Genomic DNA, 16,740 nt, shown 5'->3' with positions numbered 1-16,740 from the left:
TTCTAGTTTTTAGATGATTACTCCTTAAGGGATTAACATGTCTATATGCAGAGCTAATTAAGTCAGAGTTTAAGATAATGAAGGTGACAGATACAAACTGAAGAGAGATTTCAAACTTTATCCTGCTTTTAGTTACCCATTGGGCATCTGAAGGGCTAAGTAGAGTCAGCAATTATAGCAAAGAAGCTTCTCTGAGTCCCTGTTATAGCATCTGGGGAGATCTTTCTTGCTGTATCATCATTCTTGCATTAGGGATTAAGTTTCCAACATGCTTTTTTTGAGGGACACATTCAAATCAATCCATTCTGCCCTTGGGTCCAAAAGTCATGTTCTTCCCTCATGTAAAATACATTCATTCCACCCTAATGTTCCCTGAAAGTCTTATTCATTCCAACATCAACTTTAAAGTAAAAGTCAAAAGTATTATCGAAACATCATGCAAATGAGACTTAAGTTACAATTAATTGTGAGGCATTTTTTTTTTTAAATTTCTGAGGCAAATTTCTAGACAACTTATCTGCTTTCAAAATACAATGGTGGAACAGGCATAAGATAGACGTTTCCATTCCCAAAGGGAGAAAAAGGAAATAAAAAAAGGAGTCACAGGCCCCATACAAGTTCAAAACCCAACAGGCTAATCAATACTAAAGTCCAAGTCTTGAGAATAATCTTCTCTGCCTCCATGTCCTGCCTTCCAGATGTAAACTTCCCATGGCTTTGCTGGACTCAGCTCTCAGCAGCTCTTCTGTGTTGGAGCATCTTGTCTGCAGCTCTCCTAGGCTGGTGTTGCATGCTGGTAGCTCTGCAGTTCTAGGCATTGTGGGTGACTCCATTCCCATGATGCCATGTACAACAAGACACAGAGGTCCCAGCTGGAGAACTTCTGGTTTTATAGATCTTAGAAATTATACTATAAAAGCCCATTTTTATTCTCAGAGGCTTAAGCTTCTATCACTTTCCAGAGAGGCAGCAACTCTGGGCCTTCTCCTCTGGGGTATATGGAGAGAGGATTAGACTTTAGGCTATAGAGTCACATAGATTTGAGAATGAATCGTAGCCAATACTGCTATTTGCTGTGTGACCTTGTGGCAAGTGCCATAAGATTCTCTCAGTCTCAGTTTCCTCACTGGTACAATGGGAATGATAATATCAATATGTCAGAATGTGAGCATTAATGGAGATAGTGCACAGCAAGTGTTTGCACAGGATCTGGCACCCAGGAAGCAATCCACATTGATTATTAATAGCGACTATTTATAAACTACTTTCATGGAACACATAGGCATGTAAGCTGTCATTAGCTGGTAGGGTCATGATGACATCCCGTGCTCATTCAGAAGAGACTTCCAGGACTTGTTTTTATCCCACTGTGAAAGCTTCTTTCATTTCCTGTTCATGTGTGTGTTTGTCTGTGTGTGCCTATATGTGCTCACTCTGATCTTTACAACAGTTTCAGGCATCTTTTATGTGAAATGAGACAATAAGAATAATTGTCTCAGATCTTTTAAAAGCTGAGATTTTGGTAGAGCACAGAGGAGTAGAAGACAAAGAGGACAGAAATCAGTGAGAGGAGAAGGGACTCTCAGAACATACTGAAGTCAATGTTAGACATGAAGTTGGAAGAGTGTGGGCTTCCACATCTCCAGCAAGAACCATTAAGGCCCTCCCCCTCAAGCTGTGCCATTTCTAAGCCAATTCTCCCTGATGAGGCAGCTGCCTCTTAAGCAGTATTGTTAAAATAGACAACCCATCTCCAGGTGCGGGAGGAACTAGGGCCCCAAACTAAATGGAGTATTTGTAACAAAAGCTCATTGTTTGCTATCTGTTTAGAGCCTGTTTAGTGGTGCCAATAATAGGAAAATCACTTGATTTCCACTGGAAGGCAGTGTTTAGGGAAGATGACATTTATTTTTTATTAAATTTTTTATTGTTGGTTGTTCAAAACATTACATGTTTCTTGATATATCATATTTCACACTTTGATTCAAGTGGGTTATGAATTCCCATTTTTACCCCATATACAGATTGGGAAGATGACATTTAGAAGAATGGGGAATGCAAACACGCCAGTGCATTCCATTACTCCATCTTCCTAGACATGAGGATACTCTGAAATCGTCATTCCCAACTCATGCTCCGTTCCATCACTTTTTTGATGAAAGTGTGGCTTCTTCATTTGCAGTGTCCTGTCCATCCTGTGTGCACTGACCGAGCTGGCACAGGGTGTGGTGGAGCAAAGCTGTTCACCTCATGGCAGCCAGGGAGCAGAGAAAGAGAGAGGAAGGGGCCAGGGTCCCAGTGCCTCCTTCAAGGGCATACCCCCCAATGACCTAACTTCCTGCCAGTAGGCATCACTCCTAAAGAACCCAAGACTTCCCAGCAGTGACCAAACCTTTAACACAATTGAGCCTTTGGAGGACACTTCAGGAACAGAACTCTTAAAAATGGTTGTAATGTAGTGGCACTCCCTCCTCCACAAAGAAAATCTTAACTAAGCTTCTCCAGAAATCTTTACCATAATTGATTTTTAGACTGTAAGCAAAAGAGTCTGTACAAAAAAGTTCAATGTAGTTAAACTTCCTATTTTCCTGTTGCTGTATTTTACTTGGCCACTGTCCTGGAAGAAATCAGCACTCCAGGTGCTGAATGCTCCTTTACTAGTTTTCACAAACATTTATCCAGTATAGTAGTTTGTAGAAGTGTGTTTGCAAATGCAAAATGCGATTAAAAAAAAAAAATCCTTTAACAAGGCCTGTGGCCTTGAGCTGGAGCTTCACAGAGATGTCTACATTTTTAAGAGAAGTTACCAATTAGGCTCCATGGTAACAGCTGGCAGGAGGAGGAAAGAAAGGGGAGAAGAAGCTCTCCCCTTGTCAGGTGTTGTCTTTGAAGGGTTAACTTACCCAGAACAGTGAAAGAAAAAGCTTGCTTTATGTGAACTTCTGCAGACTGTGAACTTCTGAGCCCCTCCCCTTACATGCTGGGTATAAAGTTCCGAAACTACCTGAATTCGGGGTTCAGGGGATTAATTGATTACAGCAAAAGCTGTGCCCTCTAAACCTGGCTGCAGCCAAATAAAACTGTTTCCTGCTATCTTTGGTGCCCTGCCTCGTCTGTCCCTACAACAGTAATGGTAAACTTTATTTTGTATATTTTAATATAATAAAACTAATCAGGGTGGTAACTGAGTACTCCAAAGCACGAGGACAAGTGACCCCTAAAGCCCAGGCCTGGCCCAGGTGTCCTTCCTAGACATAGCCCCCTGACCCCGTCTCCAGAGCCTGGGTGCCTCTGCTATGTGAAGAGGCTCAGGAAGGTGTGGGATTAGAGCAAGTGGAGGTACCGGATCTGGAGGCACATCTTACCCAACCTCGAAGAGCAAGAGTGTCTGCCTCATTTCCAGAAGAGTTCTGTCCTCAATGAGTCAGGTGCAACCACCCAGCAGGGGGTCAGGAAAACAAAGTTTATTATACTCACAGGTGCAAAGAACAGGAGCCATGGCATGCAGGGCCACATGAGCAAGTACCAGTATAGGTCAGGAGGCAGAAGGGGCAAGAGAAAGGGAGAGTCTGGGTCTTTATTGGGGCTCCCATGGGAAAGGCAAGGTAGGGCAATTTGAAGAATTTAGAACTGGCTAATTTAAATAATAACTGGTGGCCTCTAGTTGCCTGGTACCTGGCTCCGTGATGATTTAGAAGGTAGGATTTTGCCTCAAGGGCATTCAGGACAGAGAGGAGATGGCTGTGCTCTGGTTAGTCTGTATATCAAAGGTGTGCTGTTTGCTTCCCTGTACTATCTTCAGGATTGGCTAGTGCCAGGAAGGGTAGTCTCTCCCTGGACAGAAAGGTGTTGTTAAAACATCAAAATATATGGAATACAAAAATATAAGCCAACAAAGGTCTTATGGTTTAAATATGAAGGGTCCCCCAAAGGCTCATGTTTTAGAGGTATTGTCCCCACTGCAGCAATGTTCAGAGATGGGTCTTTTAGGAAGTGATTGGATCTTTTGGGAAGTGATTGGACCTTTTGGGAAGTGATTGGATCCTTTGGGAAGTGATTTGATCCTTAGGGTGCTGACTTCATCCAGGGATTAATCTATTGATAGCTGAATGGATTACTGGGAGGTGATGGAAACTGTATGCAGGTGGGGCATGACTGGAGGCAGTAGGTCAGTGAGGGGTTGCTCTTGGGGACTATATCTTGTCCTTGTCCACTTCCTCTCTCTCTTTCTGTTTCCCAGCTGCCATGAGGTGACCAGTTTTCCTCAGCCATGCCCTTCTGCCATGATGTTCTGCGGCACCTAAGCAATGGAACTAGCTGACTATGGACTGAAATCTATGAAACCATGAGCCCAAATAATTTTTTCCTCCTTTAAGCTGGTTTTAACAGGTATTTGTCATAGTGATGAAAAGCTAACACAACAGGTATCAAATAAAAGATCACTTATTGATTAAAGAACTTTTAAGGTTGTCTATTTCTGCATAACAAACAAGCCCTAAGCTTGGTTGTTAAAAAAATAGCCATCCTTCATTTGGTAGTGATTCTGAGCTGTGGGCTGGGATTAGCTGAGCATTTTCCTCTGTCCTGCTAACAGGGCCAGTGTGGCCTTCCTCACATGTGTGGCAGTTTGGAGGCATGACTGGGACAGTTGGGGGCTGGAACACAATATTTAATAAATCCATGGAGATTTGTAAACAGCTTCTGGTTCAGCTGAAAGCATTTAATAAATAGAAACAACTTAAAAATTCATTATGCTTTTCATGTATTTTTAGATCATTTAATAATTTATCATTTAAATTATCATAATTATATTTAGAGATTATATATTTATATACATTTATTTGATCATAATTTAAGAATTTATAGAACTTAGATATTCTAATAACTTTCTTACAATTTATAATTTTTCTTGTTTCAAGTAGAATATATATCTTTGCTTCTATACTTTCTTTTATTTGTACTTATATACTTAGTTATTTTGTTGAATTAAATTATTGGTTTAACAGACAAATTTCTTGTAAAGTATAGATACCACTTGTTATAATTTGGATCTTGAATTTCCCCCAAATTCCCATGTGTAAAAGTTCATGTGAAAAAAGGCTAGCTTGGCTCCATAGTTTAGTTATTGTGAATTGTGCTACTATAAACATTGATGTGGCTGTGTCCCTGTAGTATGCTGTTTTTAAGTCCTTTGGGTATAAACCAAGGAGAGGGACAGCTGGGTCAAATGGTGGGTCCATTCCCAATTTTCCAAGAAATCTCCATACTGCTTTCATAATGGCTGCACCAATTTGCAGTTCCATCAGCAATGTATGAGTGTACCTTTTTTCCCCACATCTTCGCCAAAACTTATTGTTGTTTGTATGCATAATAGCTGCCATTCTGACTAAAGTGAGATGAAATCTTAGAGAGGTTTTAATTTGCATTTCTCTAATTGCTAGTGATTATGAACATTTTTTCATGTATTTGTTGATTTATTGTACATCATCTTCTGAGAACTATCTCTTCAGGCCCTTGGCCCATTTATTGATTGGTTTATTTCTTTTTTTGGTGTTTAGCAGCCACATCACTGTTTACAGCAGCACAATTCACAATAGCTAAACTGTGGAACCAACCTAGATGACCTTCAATAGATGAATGGATAAAAAAGATGTGGCATATATACACAATGGAATATTACTCAGCAATAAAAGAGAATAAAATCATGGCATTTGCAGGTAAATGGATGGAGTTAGAGAAGATAATGCTAAGTGAAGTTAGCCTATCCCAAAAAACCAAATGCCGAATGTTTTCTTTAATATAAGGCTGATGATTCATAGTGGGGTAGGGAGCGGGAGCATGGGAGGAATAAACAAACTCTAGATAGGCCAGAGGGGTTGGAGGGGAAGGGAGGGGGCATGGGGTAATTAATGATAGTGGAATGTGATGATCATTACTATCCAAAATTTATGTATGAAGACATGAAAAAAATAAAAAAATTTTAGTCTTAAAAAAAAAAAAAAAAGACTAGCTTGGTTGCCAGCCTGTGGTGCCACTGGGAGACAGTGGCATTTAGGTGGTGGAGCCCAGTGGAAGGAAGTCATGGGGATTGTGAATTCTTGAAGGGGATATTGGAATCCTGGTCCTTTCTTGTCTTTCTCATTGCTTTCTGACTGCTATTGCCTTCTAGGCCTCCTCTGCTACATGCTCCTACCATGTTGTACTGTGATGCTATAGGCCCAAAGCAATAGTGATCATGGACCTAAACTGAAACTGTGAGCCAAAATAAATCTTTCATCCTTATATTTGATTAAAATCAAGTATTATGTAATAGTGACAGAAAGGTGAGTAGACCTTTTATTAATTTTTATTTGTTAATCTTTATGAAGGTTAATTTATATTTTTTATTGATTAACTTTTATTCAGTTTAATTCTCTACTTTTTAAAAAAAATTCCAAATGTTTACTCCTATTTTACAAGTTATGATAAAGTGAATATAAAAATTTTAAATTTTCTTTGCATTAAAGCATAGGTTGTCCATTGGTGTTCAAATATTCTTTCAATTTTTAATTTCAATTCCTAGATCATCAGAGATATTACTTAATTCTGTTTATTTCACTTATTGTAGTTATGTGGACTGAATTGTGTGTCCCTCCCATCCATATGTTGAATACCTAATCCCAATGTAACTGTATTTGGAGGAAGGGCTTATAATGATATAATAAAGGTTTAGAGGGTTCCTAAGGGTGGACTTTTCATCTGATAGGACTGTTACTATATAAGAAGAGGAAAAGACACTAGAGGTCTCTTTTTCTCTCCACAGGTGCACAGAAGGTCAATTGAAGACAGGGAGACGGCAGTTGTCTACATGCCAGGAGAGGGTGCTTACCACAAGCAAAATTGTCCAATTCCTTGGTATTGGACTTTCAGCCTTCAGACCCATGAGAAGATAAATTTATGTTGCTTAAGCCACTCTATTTATGGTATTTTATTATGGCAGCCTGGGAACACTAACACAATAGTAAATATAAAACTTATGAAGGTAAAAACCAAAGTGAGTTATTGGGTTAACATTCTTCATTACATCATCTAGGGGTAATTAAATACAGTGACTTAGTGATAAATTAAAAATATTCAGAAGTGTTTCCAAAATTTTAGCTGAAATGCCAGACTTTCTCTCTAGCATAGAGATACCAGCACAGTCTGAACCAAAGGTTTCCATGAACATACTTCTCACTGATGCTATTTTTTCTCAAATATTCACAATAAAGTCTAGTACATTATTTTAGATATTATTCTTTTTAACACCACAAGATTCAAAAAAATTTAAAAAATTTCTAATTTTAAATTAATTATTAAAATGCCTTATATGAAACAGTTTCATAGAAGATGAATATTTTACTGTCTCGATTTATAACTTGTCAAATAAGTTGCTTTCTCATTTTAGAAGATATATGTTTTCCAACAAGTGGGACCATAAATTTGGAACACAGTGTATGCTCATATAGATATAATTATTTTTTAAAGGCTATTGAATATTTCATGTTTGAAAATGCTCGACTATATTTAAGCACTGGATAGTTTTAACATTTATAAGGATTCTTTCTTAATATTTTCAATTGTTTTATTAAAAACAAATCTAGATTTTATTTTTTCAAATGCATTATTATAAAAAACTGATCTTCTGATTGCTTTTGATGGATAATTACAATTTTAAAAAAATCAAACCATGGTTTTTGACAGAATGTCACTGCCATTCTGATGAATATGTAAGTTGTAGAGGAAGAATATTTTTTTCAAACTTCAAGTTTTTAGTTAGAAGGGACCGCTATCATAAAAGACAGATTTACAAGAGAAAAGCAGAATTTTGTTAACATGTATATTTAATGTATACATGGAAGATACTTAGACAATGCATAGTTCTAAGGTGGCTTTAAATTTTTGCATATACATACAAATATATATATGTATATATGAATATAATCTTTCATAAAAAAACAGTTAATTTTTAGAAAAGTGATAAAAAAGGGAAAAGTACTTTGAATCTCTAGGGGTGGTAACTTGAGGGATGGCAAATAATGGCAGATAAAGGCTAGTTAATAAAGGCTAGTTGATTCCTCTGGTTCCATCTGTAAGCCAATACAGGTCCAAAATTGTCTCCTGCGGCCAACCTTTGTTTCCCCTGGTAGAAGAGGAGGTAGGCTTTTATCTTCGTAAATCTATGTCCTGATTTAGTCAGCTTTATATCACTGTGACCAAAATACCCAACAAGAAAATCTTACAGGAGGAAAAGTTTATTTTGGCTCATGGTTTCAGAGGTTTAGTGCCTGGTCAGCTATCTCCATTGCTCTGGGCCTGAGCAGAAGGCAGAACTTCATGGCCGAAGGGCAAGGCAGAGGAAAGCAGCCCAGGACTTGACAGCCAGGAAGCAGAGAGGGAGCTCTGCTCACCAGGCACAAAATATAAACCCCAAAGGCACACTCCAATGACCTTCAGCCACAGGGCACTACCTGCCTATGGTTGCCATCCAGTCAATCCACGTTAGTTTAGGTTACAGCTCTTATGTTGTAATCAGTTCACTCCTGAACATTCTTGCATTGTCTCACACATGAGATTCTTGGGGGACACCTAATATCTAAACCATGACACTGATTTTAAGCAGTTGGAGGAAGGGAAGAGATCTTTCCTGTATCTGGTTCTTAATTGCTTTCAGCTCAGAAATTCTTCATATTTTGGGGTGGGTGACATATTCTGGTTTCTCATGAAGTCTTTTAATGATGAACTCTGAGTACCATTTACCTCCAAAGTAGCACTGGTGGTATATTTTTGTTAAAATAATAAAATTATTATTATAGAAATAAAAAGTATTGTATTATTTTGTAAATTTCTTGTAGTGTAAAAGGTGTTCCAGTCACTGAAGATCCTTTAGGCTGAAGTTTATTATTAATATCACTGCTTGTTCTCTGTAGACTCAGATACTTGAGGTATGTGATATTTAATGGAAAATTAATAAATGTATCCACTATTGATTATCTCTTTATTCTGAGTTTGTTTTTAATGTTTTATTGATAAATTTTTAAATTTGTAAATATTGAAACACTATACTTACATAAGAATTATAGTGTATGAACAATACAACTAAAGTAGCAACTATTCAGAATCAGTGGCAACCATGTGAATTCAGTATAGTGATAAAAGTGTCATACATTATGAAGTGCCTTGTGATAGATAAACATATAGGAAGTCCATTTATCAATGGTCTTTGTGGCATCCTATATGATTAACCTGAATGAATGAGTTTAATTTAGAATTTAATTATTAATTGACTTTACTGCCTACTGCTATAGCCATTCTACTCTTTACCAATCAGAACAGAAATCTTTTAACATTATAAGAGTCACTGCTGCTACACTAATGAATATTGGCTGAATAAATTATAAGGTAAAAAGTAAAAGATCTTTGAAGACAAAGGTTCTTTCTGGTTTGAGGAAAGATTTATCTTCTAGTAGAGATCCTGGGAGATGTCCCTTTGCGGGAGGAATGGGAGAGAAGAGAGAATGCTTTTGCCAACAGCCAGAGGGAAGCAGGAGGCAATTTCTTGCAGGCTAGAAAGAAGCCAAGGTTGAGGTCCTGGAGAAGAAGGGACTCATACATTACTGCATGCCAGCAATCTGAGGAAGAGGCAAGACCTCAGAAGTATGGCTGTGTGGGAGGGCGTAGCCAAGGCACTGGGACTAAGGACCAGTCTAGCAGGATGTCTCAGCAGGATCCAGTGTGAATCCATGAACACTGGCAGGAGCTGTCCTATGCTTTGATATTATGTAAGCCCCCCAGCAGCTTTGCAATCTTGTGGGGAGCCCCAGTGAAGGTGGATACTAAGTTCCTTACCAGTCAAGCCAGAATGTGACTCAAAGTTAGATTTAAATTATTTTAAAGAAAATAAAGAGGCGATTTATACAACACACATAAATTTGCAATTCATAGCTTTACACGTGAATGTGTGACAAACAAGGAAACACTGTCCGAAGCCAGCCAGAGCCAACTTGCACATACGAGGGCACAGAGGGCAACAGACATTGGCTACCAGTGAATAAAGTCACTGTGCTCCACACGGAGCTGGCAATGGCAGGCACACAACTTTTTAAATAGTTATTGTTGCATAAATTATATACAAGAAAAGGGTTAAAGTGTCCAGGGTATGCAGAGTGAGGAGAAAAAATCTTTAGATCCTAGTTTGAACAAACCAGCTGTAAAATACAATTTCAGGACAACCAGGAAGCATGTATGGCAAAATGCTAACCACTGTTGAATCAGATAATAAATGAATGTTTTATGTCTTTTAAATTTTTAAAATAAAGTAACTTTAAAAAACCTTGATTCTTAGGATATTCCAAACATCCAAACACCCATGAGAGGAAAACAAAGATCTTAGGGCACATGGCTCAGCCTGGGCAGTATTCTTTTCTGGTTGGGATTCAAGGGGGTGTGTGAATGCAGGTTGGGGATCCTGGGGGTGTCAGGGTGTAGAACTCTGTGAGCTGGAGTTCACCTGGAGACTGGGGAAGCTTTCTGGCTTTCTGATAAGACCAAGCTGGGAAGCAAGGGATGAATCGAATATGCCCTATGGACATTGAGAAACTCAAGAGTTCATTTATGGAGAAAATGCCAGATATGGAGACACTCAAATTCTATATTAAAGGAAGTGTCTGGTTAGATGTTCCTATGGGCATAATAGGTCAGTGATGGGCCAGGAGGAGGCTCACAGCCTGGGTAACTAAGCTTCCCAGAAATTCAAACTCATTCCTCTTCACGCACTGATCATTTCCCTGAGATGCCCGAGGCTGGAGATGGGACAGGAGTATAAGGCAAAGACAGAAATGGGATAATGTTGAAAGAAACTTCATGGTGAACCAAGTTTTTCATTGTATGGGAAACACTTTATTGGCCTTCACTTGGAATAAACTGAGGTGTTAACTATACATGGGTAGGAAAAATTAGAAAACAAAAACTAAATGTATAAAGGAGGAAATCTGGGTGCAGTGGCATGTGCCAGTAATCCCAGCTACTGGAGAGGCTGAGGCAGGAGGATCGCAAATTCAAGGCCAGCCTGGGCAACATCACAAAACCCTGTCTCAAAAACAAGCAAAGAAAAAAAAATAAGCAACAGATACAGAAAACCACCAGAACAAAAGACCAGCTCAAATTACTTGAATTATTGAATTTTCCTTTGATACTGTCTTATTGTTTAGGTGTCATGAAATTTTATGTGATATGATTACAACAATGAAAATAAAGGACTGTATATGTATAAAGCAAAAAAAAAATGAAGCTAGAAATAAAAACCACTGTTTTGTTTTTGAGAATGGCTAACTATGCTATTTGTTTGATCTTCTTCATTTCTGCATTTTCTCAATTTTCTTTTAAGGGCAATTTATACTGGAAGAAATACTTATGTGTTCTGGAATGACCTGGTCCTAGGGTGTAAGAACCAGCTCCACAGTGCTGTGAGACCCAAGCAAACAGACCCAGGATTGCACCCTGGGCAGGTTATTGGAGAAATTACTGATGGAAGCATGGTCATGGGCAGTAGCAAGACCAAGTGGATCCCCACAATTTGGTCAGAAAGGAGTTTATAAAGTGTTCAGGACAAAAGTGATGTCATCCAAGTTAGAATATACCTAGTTTATCTCAAGTTAATGTCAAAGAGTCAGGCACATTCCTGGTGCCTGGGTCCAGTTGTAAGTTTCCACATACTACTATTTATAGTGTGCTGGGAAACTATGCAGGGAAAACTGATCAGGGCAACTCAGGGGTTGATCAGGTTGGTTATGACTCAAAGTGGCTGCAGATTTGTTAAACTGAATTTATACATTATGTAAATGTAAAGGTGAAAGTGATAAGGGGTATAATCCAGAGAAGGGCTGGATTCACCAGTGTGCGATTTGTACAGTTGCCCAGGGTCTTATGCTCGGAAGAACCTCATCTTGGTTTAATGCTCTACTGTTGCTGTCTTAAATCATTCTTAATTTTTAAACCAGAAGCTTCATATTTTCTAAGCCCAGAGACAATTAAATGCAGATCTGTCGACCACCAAGGTCAACAGTTCCTCGACATGGTACTGTTTCTCCACGCCAGCTGAAAGGCATTTTCTAAACTGGAGGTGTGGCCAGACAGGCATCAACTCTGAGATTTAATAGAAAGAGCCCTGAATTAGGAATGTTCATATCTAATTCTAGTTTTGCCACTGGTTAGTTGTAAGGCTAGCTCTATAACTTCCCTTCCAATACTAAAGTCATTGGATTCACAGGGCAATTAGCATGCCAGCATTAGAATCAAGCAACAAGTGTTTTATCTAGTGCCTTTCTGTGCAAGGTACTATTCCAAATCGTGATGTAGTTCCACCCCAATTCATCAATCATCTTTTAGGGCACTGCTCCTTTTTTCCTGGATTGACTTATCTGAAACCCAAGTTCTTCTTAAAAAAATTTTTGTTTGTTCTTTTTAGATATACCTGACAGTAGAGTGTATTTTGACATATACACACACATGGAGTATAACTTATTCTAATTAGGATCCCATTTTTGTGATTGTACATGATGTGAAGCTGAAACCCAGGTTCTATTTGGAATGACTGGAACCCCTTTCATTGATTCCTTACAAAGCAAGCATGTGAATTTCCAAGATACTGGGCCACTGGGAGATAATAATCCCTAACGTTTATGGAATGTGTGTAGAAAGGCCAGGCTCTGTGCTAGGTTCTTATTCCCTCTATTTCTTATTTAATCCTTTTCATTGGTTTGACACTTTTTTTTTTTTTTTGGTACTGGGGATTGAACCTAGGGTGCTTTACTCCTAAGCCACACCCCCGCTACTTTTATTTTCTCTCTAAATTGCTGAGGGCTGGCCTCCAACTTGTGATCTTGCTTCTGCATCCTCCCGTGTAGCTGGTACTACTTTTATCCCTGTTTTCTCAGATAAGAAACCGACGTTTTGAGAGATTAAGAAACTTAAGCTAGAAAAGGGTCTGTGTCCAAAAAGCACATGTTCTCTTCACAGTGCCACTAGGCCAATACCAATAATAATGGAACACTGTTGTTGCCTCTTCTACCCAGCAAAGTCCTCAAAATCTATGTTTCCCCAATCCCAAGGTCAAACGGTGGTGGTGAGGGGATGTGGAGAATGTCAGAGAAGGACGTTAATGGAGAATTTTACAGAGTCTGGGAGCAGGGCTATAAACGCAGTACAGTGTACTGAGTGCGGTAGAGTTTGGGACAATCCATCTAAGCAGCCACGGGGTACAACAGTCGTCTTCTATCTCCAACCAAGACGAGGCAACGCTCCCCCAAAACCCAGTCCCCACACTTTTCGCTCTGAAAGGCGAAACTGCTAGAACTAGAGGGCGGCTGTAGGGTTTAGGCGCGAAGCACGCATCATACTCTTCCGCAGCTACCCACCTCCTTCAGACGCACGTGTTTAAAAAGAGTCCCTGGCTCGCCCGGCCCGCTCCACCTCTGCTGGGTCGCGGGCCCCGCCTGCACTACTGGCCTCAAGTTCATCGGAAAGGCTGGTGCGCACGACTGCAGTGGCGGCGGCGACCAAGCGCCCAGCAGCGTTTTGCCACCCACCTTTCCCAGCCCCCGCCGCCGCAGTCTCCGCCCGCCGGGGAAGGCGTGCTCGGCGGAGCCGGAGGGAGGGTGGGGCGCGGAGAGGAAGGGGATCCCGGGCCGCGCCGCTACATTTCTCCCAGTGGCAGAGGCAGAGGCAGCGGCGGCAGCAGCAGGTGGAGCGAGCTCCGCCTCAAGCAGCACTTGGCCAGAAACCCGCCGCTACTACCGCCCGGGAGGGAGCTGGTCCGCTGGGCTGGAGTCCAGACCCGCCCCGGCCCGACCCCCAGTTTCCCAGGCACTGGGGTTACCGAAGCCGGTATCCCTGGGCCGCGGTTGGGGCCGGGGCCGGGGCCGGGAGCGCCTCGGAGCGCACAGCTGCGCTGTTCTGGAAGCCCACGTCCGGGACGCAGGATTAACGGGACCTGGCTTTTCTGGGCTATCCAAAGACGTGTTCTCCCGGGAAAGAGCCACTGTTGACTGTGGGATTTGGGAGAAGCTTGGAGTCCTCCTGGACACCTCGCTGGACGCTCTCCATTTGCGCCCGGCTGGCGTGGGAGGGTCCTGAGCAACGCGCTTGCCTTTCCTCTTCAGCTTAGGCGCGGAAAGCCGGGAGCTCTTTCCAGGGGAACGGGACCTCCTCATTTGGTACTCCGTGGAACCCTAGCATCTCTCCTCTTGTTGGTCTCCAGGGCCTCGCTAGTTGGCACTAATCTGCAGGTGTTCTCTACCGATTTGGTTTCTTCTTCGATTTGGGGACACTTGTCACCAAGGACTCTCTACGCACCTTTCCCTGTCTCCGCGGGTGGGCTGGGTCTTAGGTCTCCAGAGCCTGCGGGAATTCTATCCCTGTTCGCTGACCCTAAAGCCTCTCTCCGCTAGCGGTGCCAACCCCTAGCCACTGGCCTCCAGGGGAGTGTGCAGACGGGACTCTGTTCTTCCCCCGTTTGAGAGAGTGTGGCCCTCTGGGGGCATTCGTCTTTTAGGGCTTCTTTGTGTTTGGGAGATTGGGGTCCTTTGGCCATGGCCTTCACTTTCGCCGCTTTCTGCTACATGCTGTCCCTGGTGCTCTGCGCTGCGCTCATCTTCTTCGCCATCTGGCACGTGAGTAACCCGCAGCGGTTTCTAACTCTTTTCATTTGCCCCGAACACGCTCCTGTCCACCTCCTTTTCTGATTGCACCTCACTTTCTTCACATAGCGGCGTGGGTGGTCTGGGAAGCAAGCCAGGCGTACCTGCGTGTTACTCTCTGCAGATCCCATGTCCCGGGGCAGGAGACCGTTCGCCGAATTCTGAGGCTAGGAGGCGCAGCAACGCGGGGCGCGCCCTCGGTACCCTAACTGGAGGCGGAGGGATCGTTGGTGCCCAGGATAGCGCACCCTCCCCAGGACCGCGCACCCTCCCCAGGACCTAGTGGAGAGTCCCGGGCAGGGGAGAAGTGGCTACCACCCCATCCAGCCTACTTCTTCCTCCTCTCCTCCTCTCGTGCCCGCGGGAGAGGAAGAAGTGCCTCCGTCGGACCTGGCAATTAGTCAAGTAACTATAACAACTAAACATTTAAAATGTCAGCATCTGTGGTGGGTTGCATTTAGACATAATTGGAGACAAAGTGAAAATACAATGGGAGCTCCTTGTAAGAGGAAGTAGGGAGAGGCCGGCCTGGGGAGGGGAGGGAAACAAAGTGACTGTGGAAGGCGGCGGGAAGGCAATGAAGAGGACCAAGAGGAGGCAAGGGAGACTGGGGAAGGAAAAGGATGAATAAGGCCTGGGAGGTCTGTCCTGCTGGGGTTCCCAACCATTGAAGATCCCAGAGATTTCCCACAGGTGACACACCTGGCAAGTTCTGTCATGCCTAAGTGGTGCAGGATTTACCCCAGGACTCCCCAGCAGACATCTTTTTAGGGACTAAGCTGGTTGAAGGCAGTTCTGAGTCATGGGTCTTCAGGTCTAGGGTGGTGGTGAGATGTGGGTTGAGAACCAGAAGCCCCCAAAGAGAAAAAGTAAAGAGGTGAGTGAGCAGGACTGAGGAATCTGGTCTTATAGACTGTGGGACGTTTTGCAAGTCCACTGAACTCTCAGAGTTTCCTTCTCAAAGGTTGGTTAAACTGCCCATTCTCTTTGTGGGAAGGTTGGTAAGAAAAAAGGCCAAGGTCAGGTGCTTTAGAAGGAGCACTCACCATTAATAGCCTGGTTCTACCAGCAAGCCCAGATGACAGGGATGGATTCTGAGACCAACCAGTTCCTGGAGGCACCAGCTGGTGAGCCTCTAAGAGATTGCATGCAATGGAAGATGACCCAAAATGAAGACCTGAAGGAAATTGTGGGGTGGTGAGATGCTGGTGTTTTGTATGAGTGGTTTTTAGTATGAGAGGGTTTATCTTAAAAATAGAACGCAGCAGCTCCTGCAGCTCCTGCTACAAGGCACTGTGACAGGGTGCAGAGGGAAACCTGGGGTGGAGGAAGTCTTCTAACCATGTAACCTTTGGAGAGATGCTTGCTGGCTTCCTGCCATATCTGTAAAGTGAGAAAGTTGACCTGGATAATCGCTAAGCTTTCCCCCATTTCTCAAATTGTGTGAATCCATTTAGTTGATTTGACAATCTAGGGATGACAGACGGATTCACACACAGCAATTGAGGGACTGATAAAAAAAAAAATCCTGCTAGTCAGAAGTGGTGGAATTTTGAACCCTTTCTTTTTCTGCCCTGAAATGCTGGGTTTACTCTCTGGCAGGACATTAAGCCTTGAAGTTGTTGATTGTTTTAAGGAAAAATGAAACTTTACCTAATTTAGAATAGAATAGGATATGGAATAGACCATGCCTAAATGGTGCAGCAAACCTCTGCTCATGTATTCTAAAGAAAAAAAAAATCAGCTTCTTTGGATTTGGGGAATTAGTTGCATTCTTGGAGGCTAATATTTCACTTGCTGTTTCTAGTTTGGTTGTGTCCTGAGGGTGGCAGTTACCAGAAGCTCTCTCAACTCTCTCAGGCTTGGAGTTCTCTGAGCTAGCTCCTGAAGCAGAAGAGGAAGAATAATTTTTTCTCCCTTGGGGAAACACTAAATAATTCAAGAACAGGTTAATGAAGTGGGTGGTTTGTGCAGCTGTTGACTAAGAGACATTTGAATGATGGTGTATCAGTGACCCTGGGTTGGG

General features: G+C 42.0%; 1 protein-coding gene across 2 annotated transcripts in view; it reads left to right on the top strand.

Moving 5' to 3' along the window:
- Positions 1-14,606: 14,606 nt before the first annotated feature.
- The window catches only part of Cnih3 (cornichon family AMPA receptor auxiliary protein 3), a 110,468-nt gene continuing 108,334 nt past the window's right edge, over positions 14,607-16,740 (top strand). For both annotated transcript variants that reach the window (XM_027954762.2, XM_027954760.2), the window contains exon 1: positions 14,607-14,687. In XM_027954762.2, the coding sequence (XP_027810563.1) occupies positions 14,607-14,687 (81 nt within the window). The remainder of the gene's footprint in view (positions 14,688-16,740) is intronic.

The sequence above is a fragment of the Marmota flaviventris genome, chromosome 12 (assembly GCF_047511675.1).
Source record: "Marmota flaviventris isolate mMarFla1 chromosome 12, mMarFla1.hap1, whole genome shotgun sequence".
Taxonomy (NCBI): domain Eukaryota; kingdom Metazoa; phylum Chordata; class Mammalia; order Rodentia; family Sciuridae; genus Marmota; species Marmota flaviventris.
This window is presented reverse-complemented; position numbering and strand designations above follow the sequence as displayed.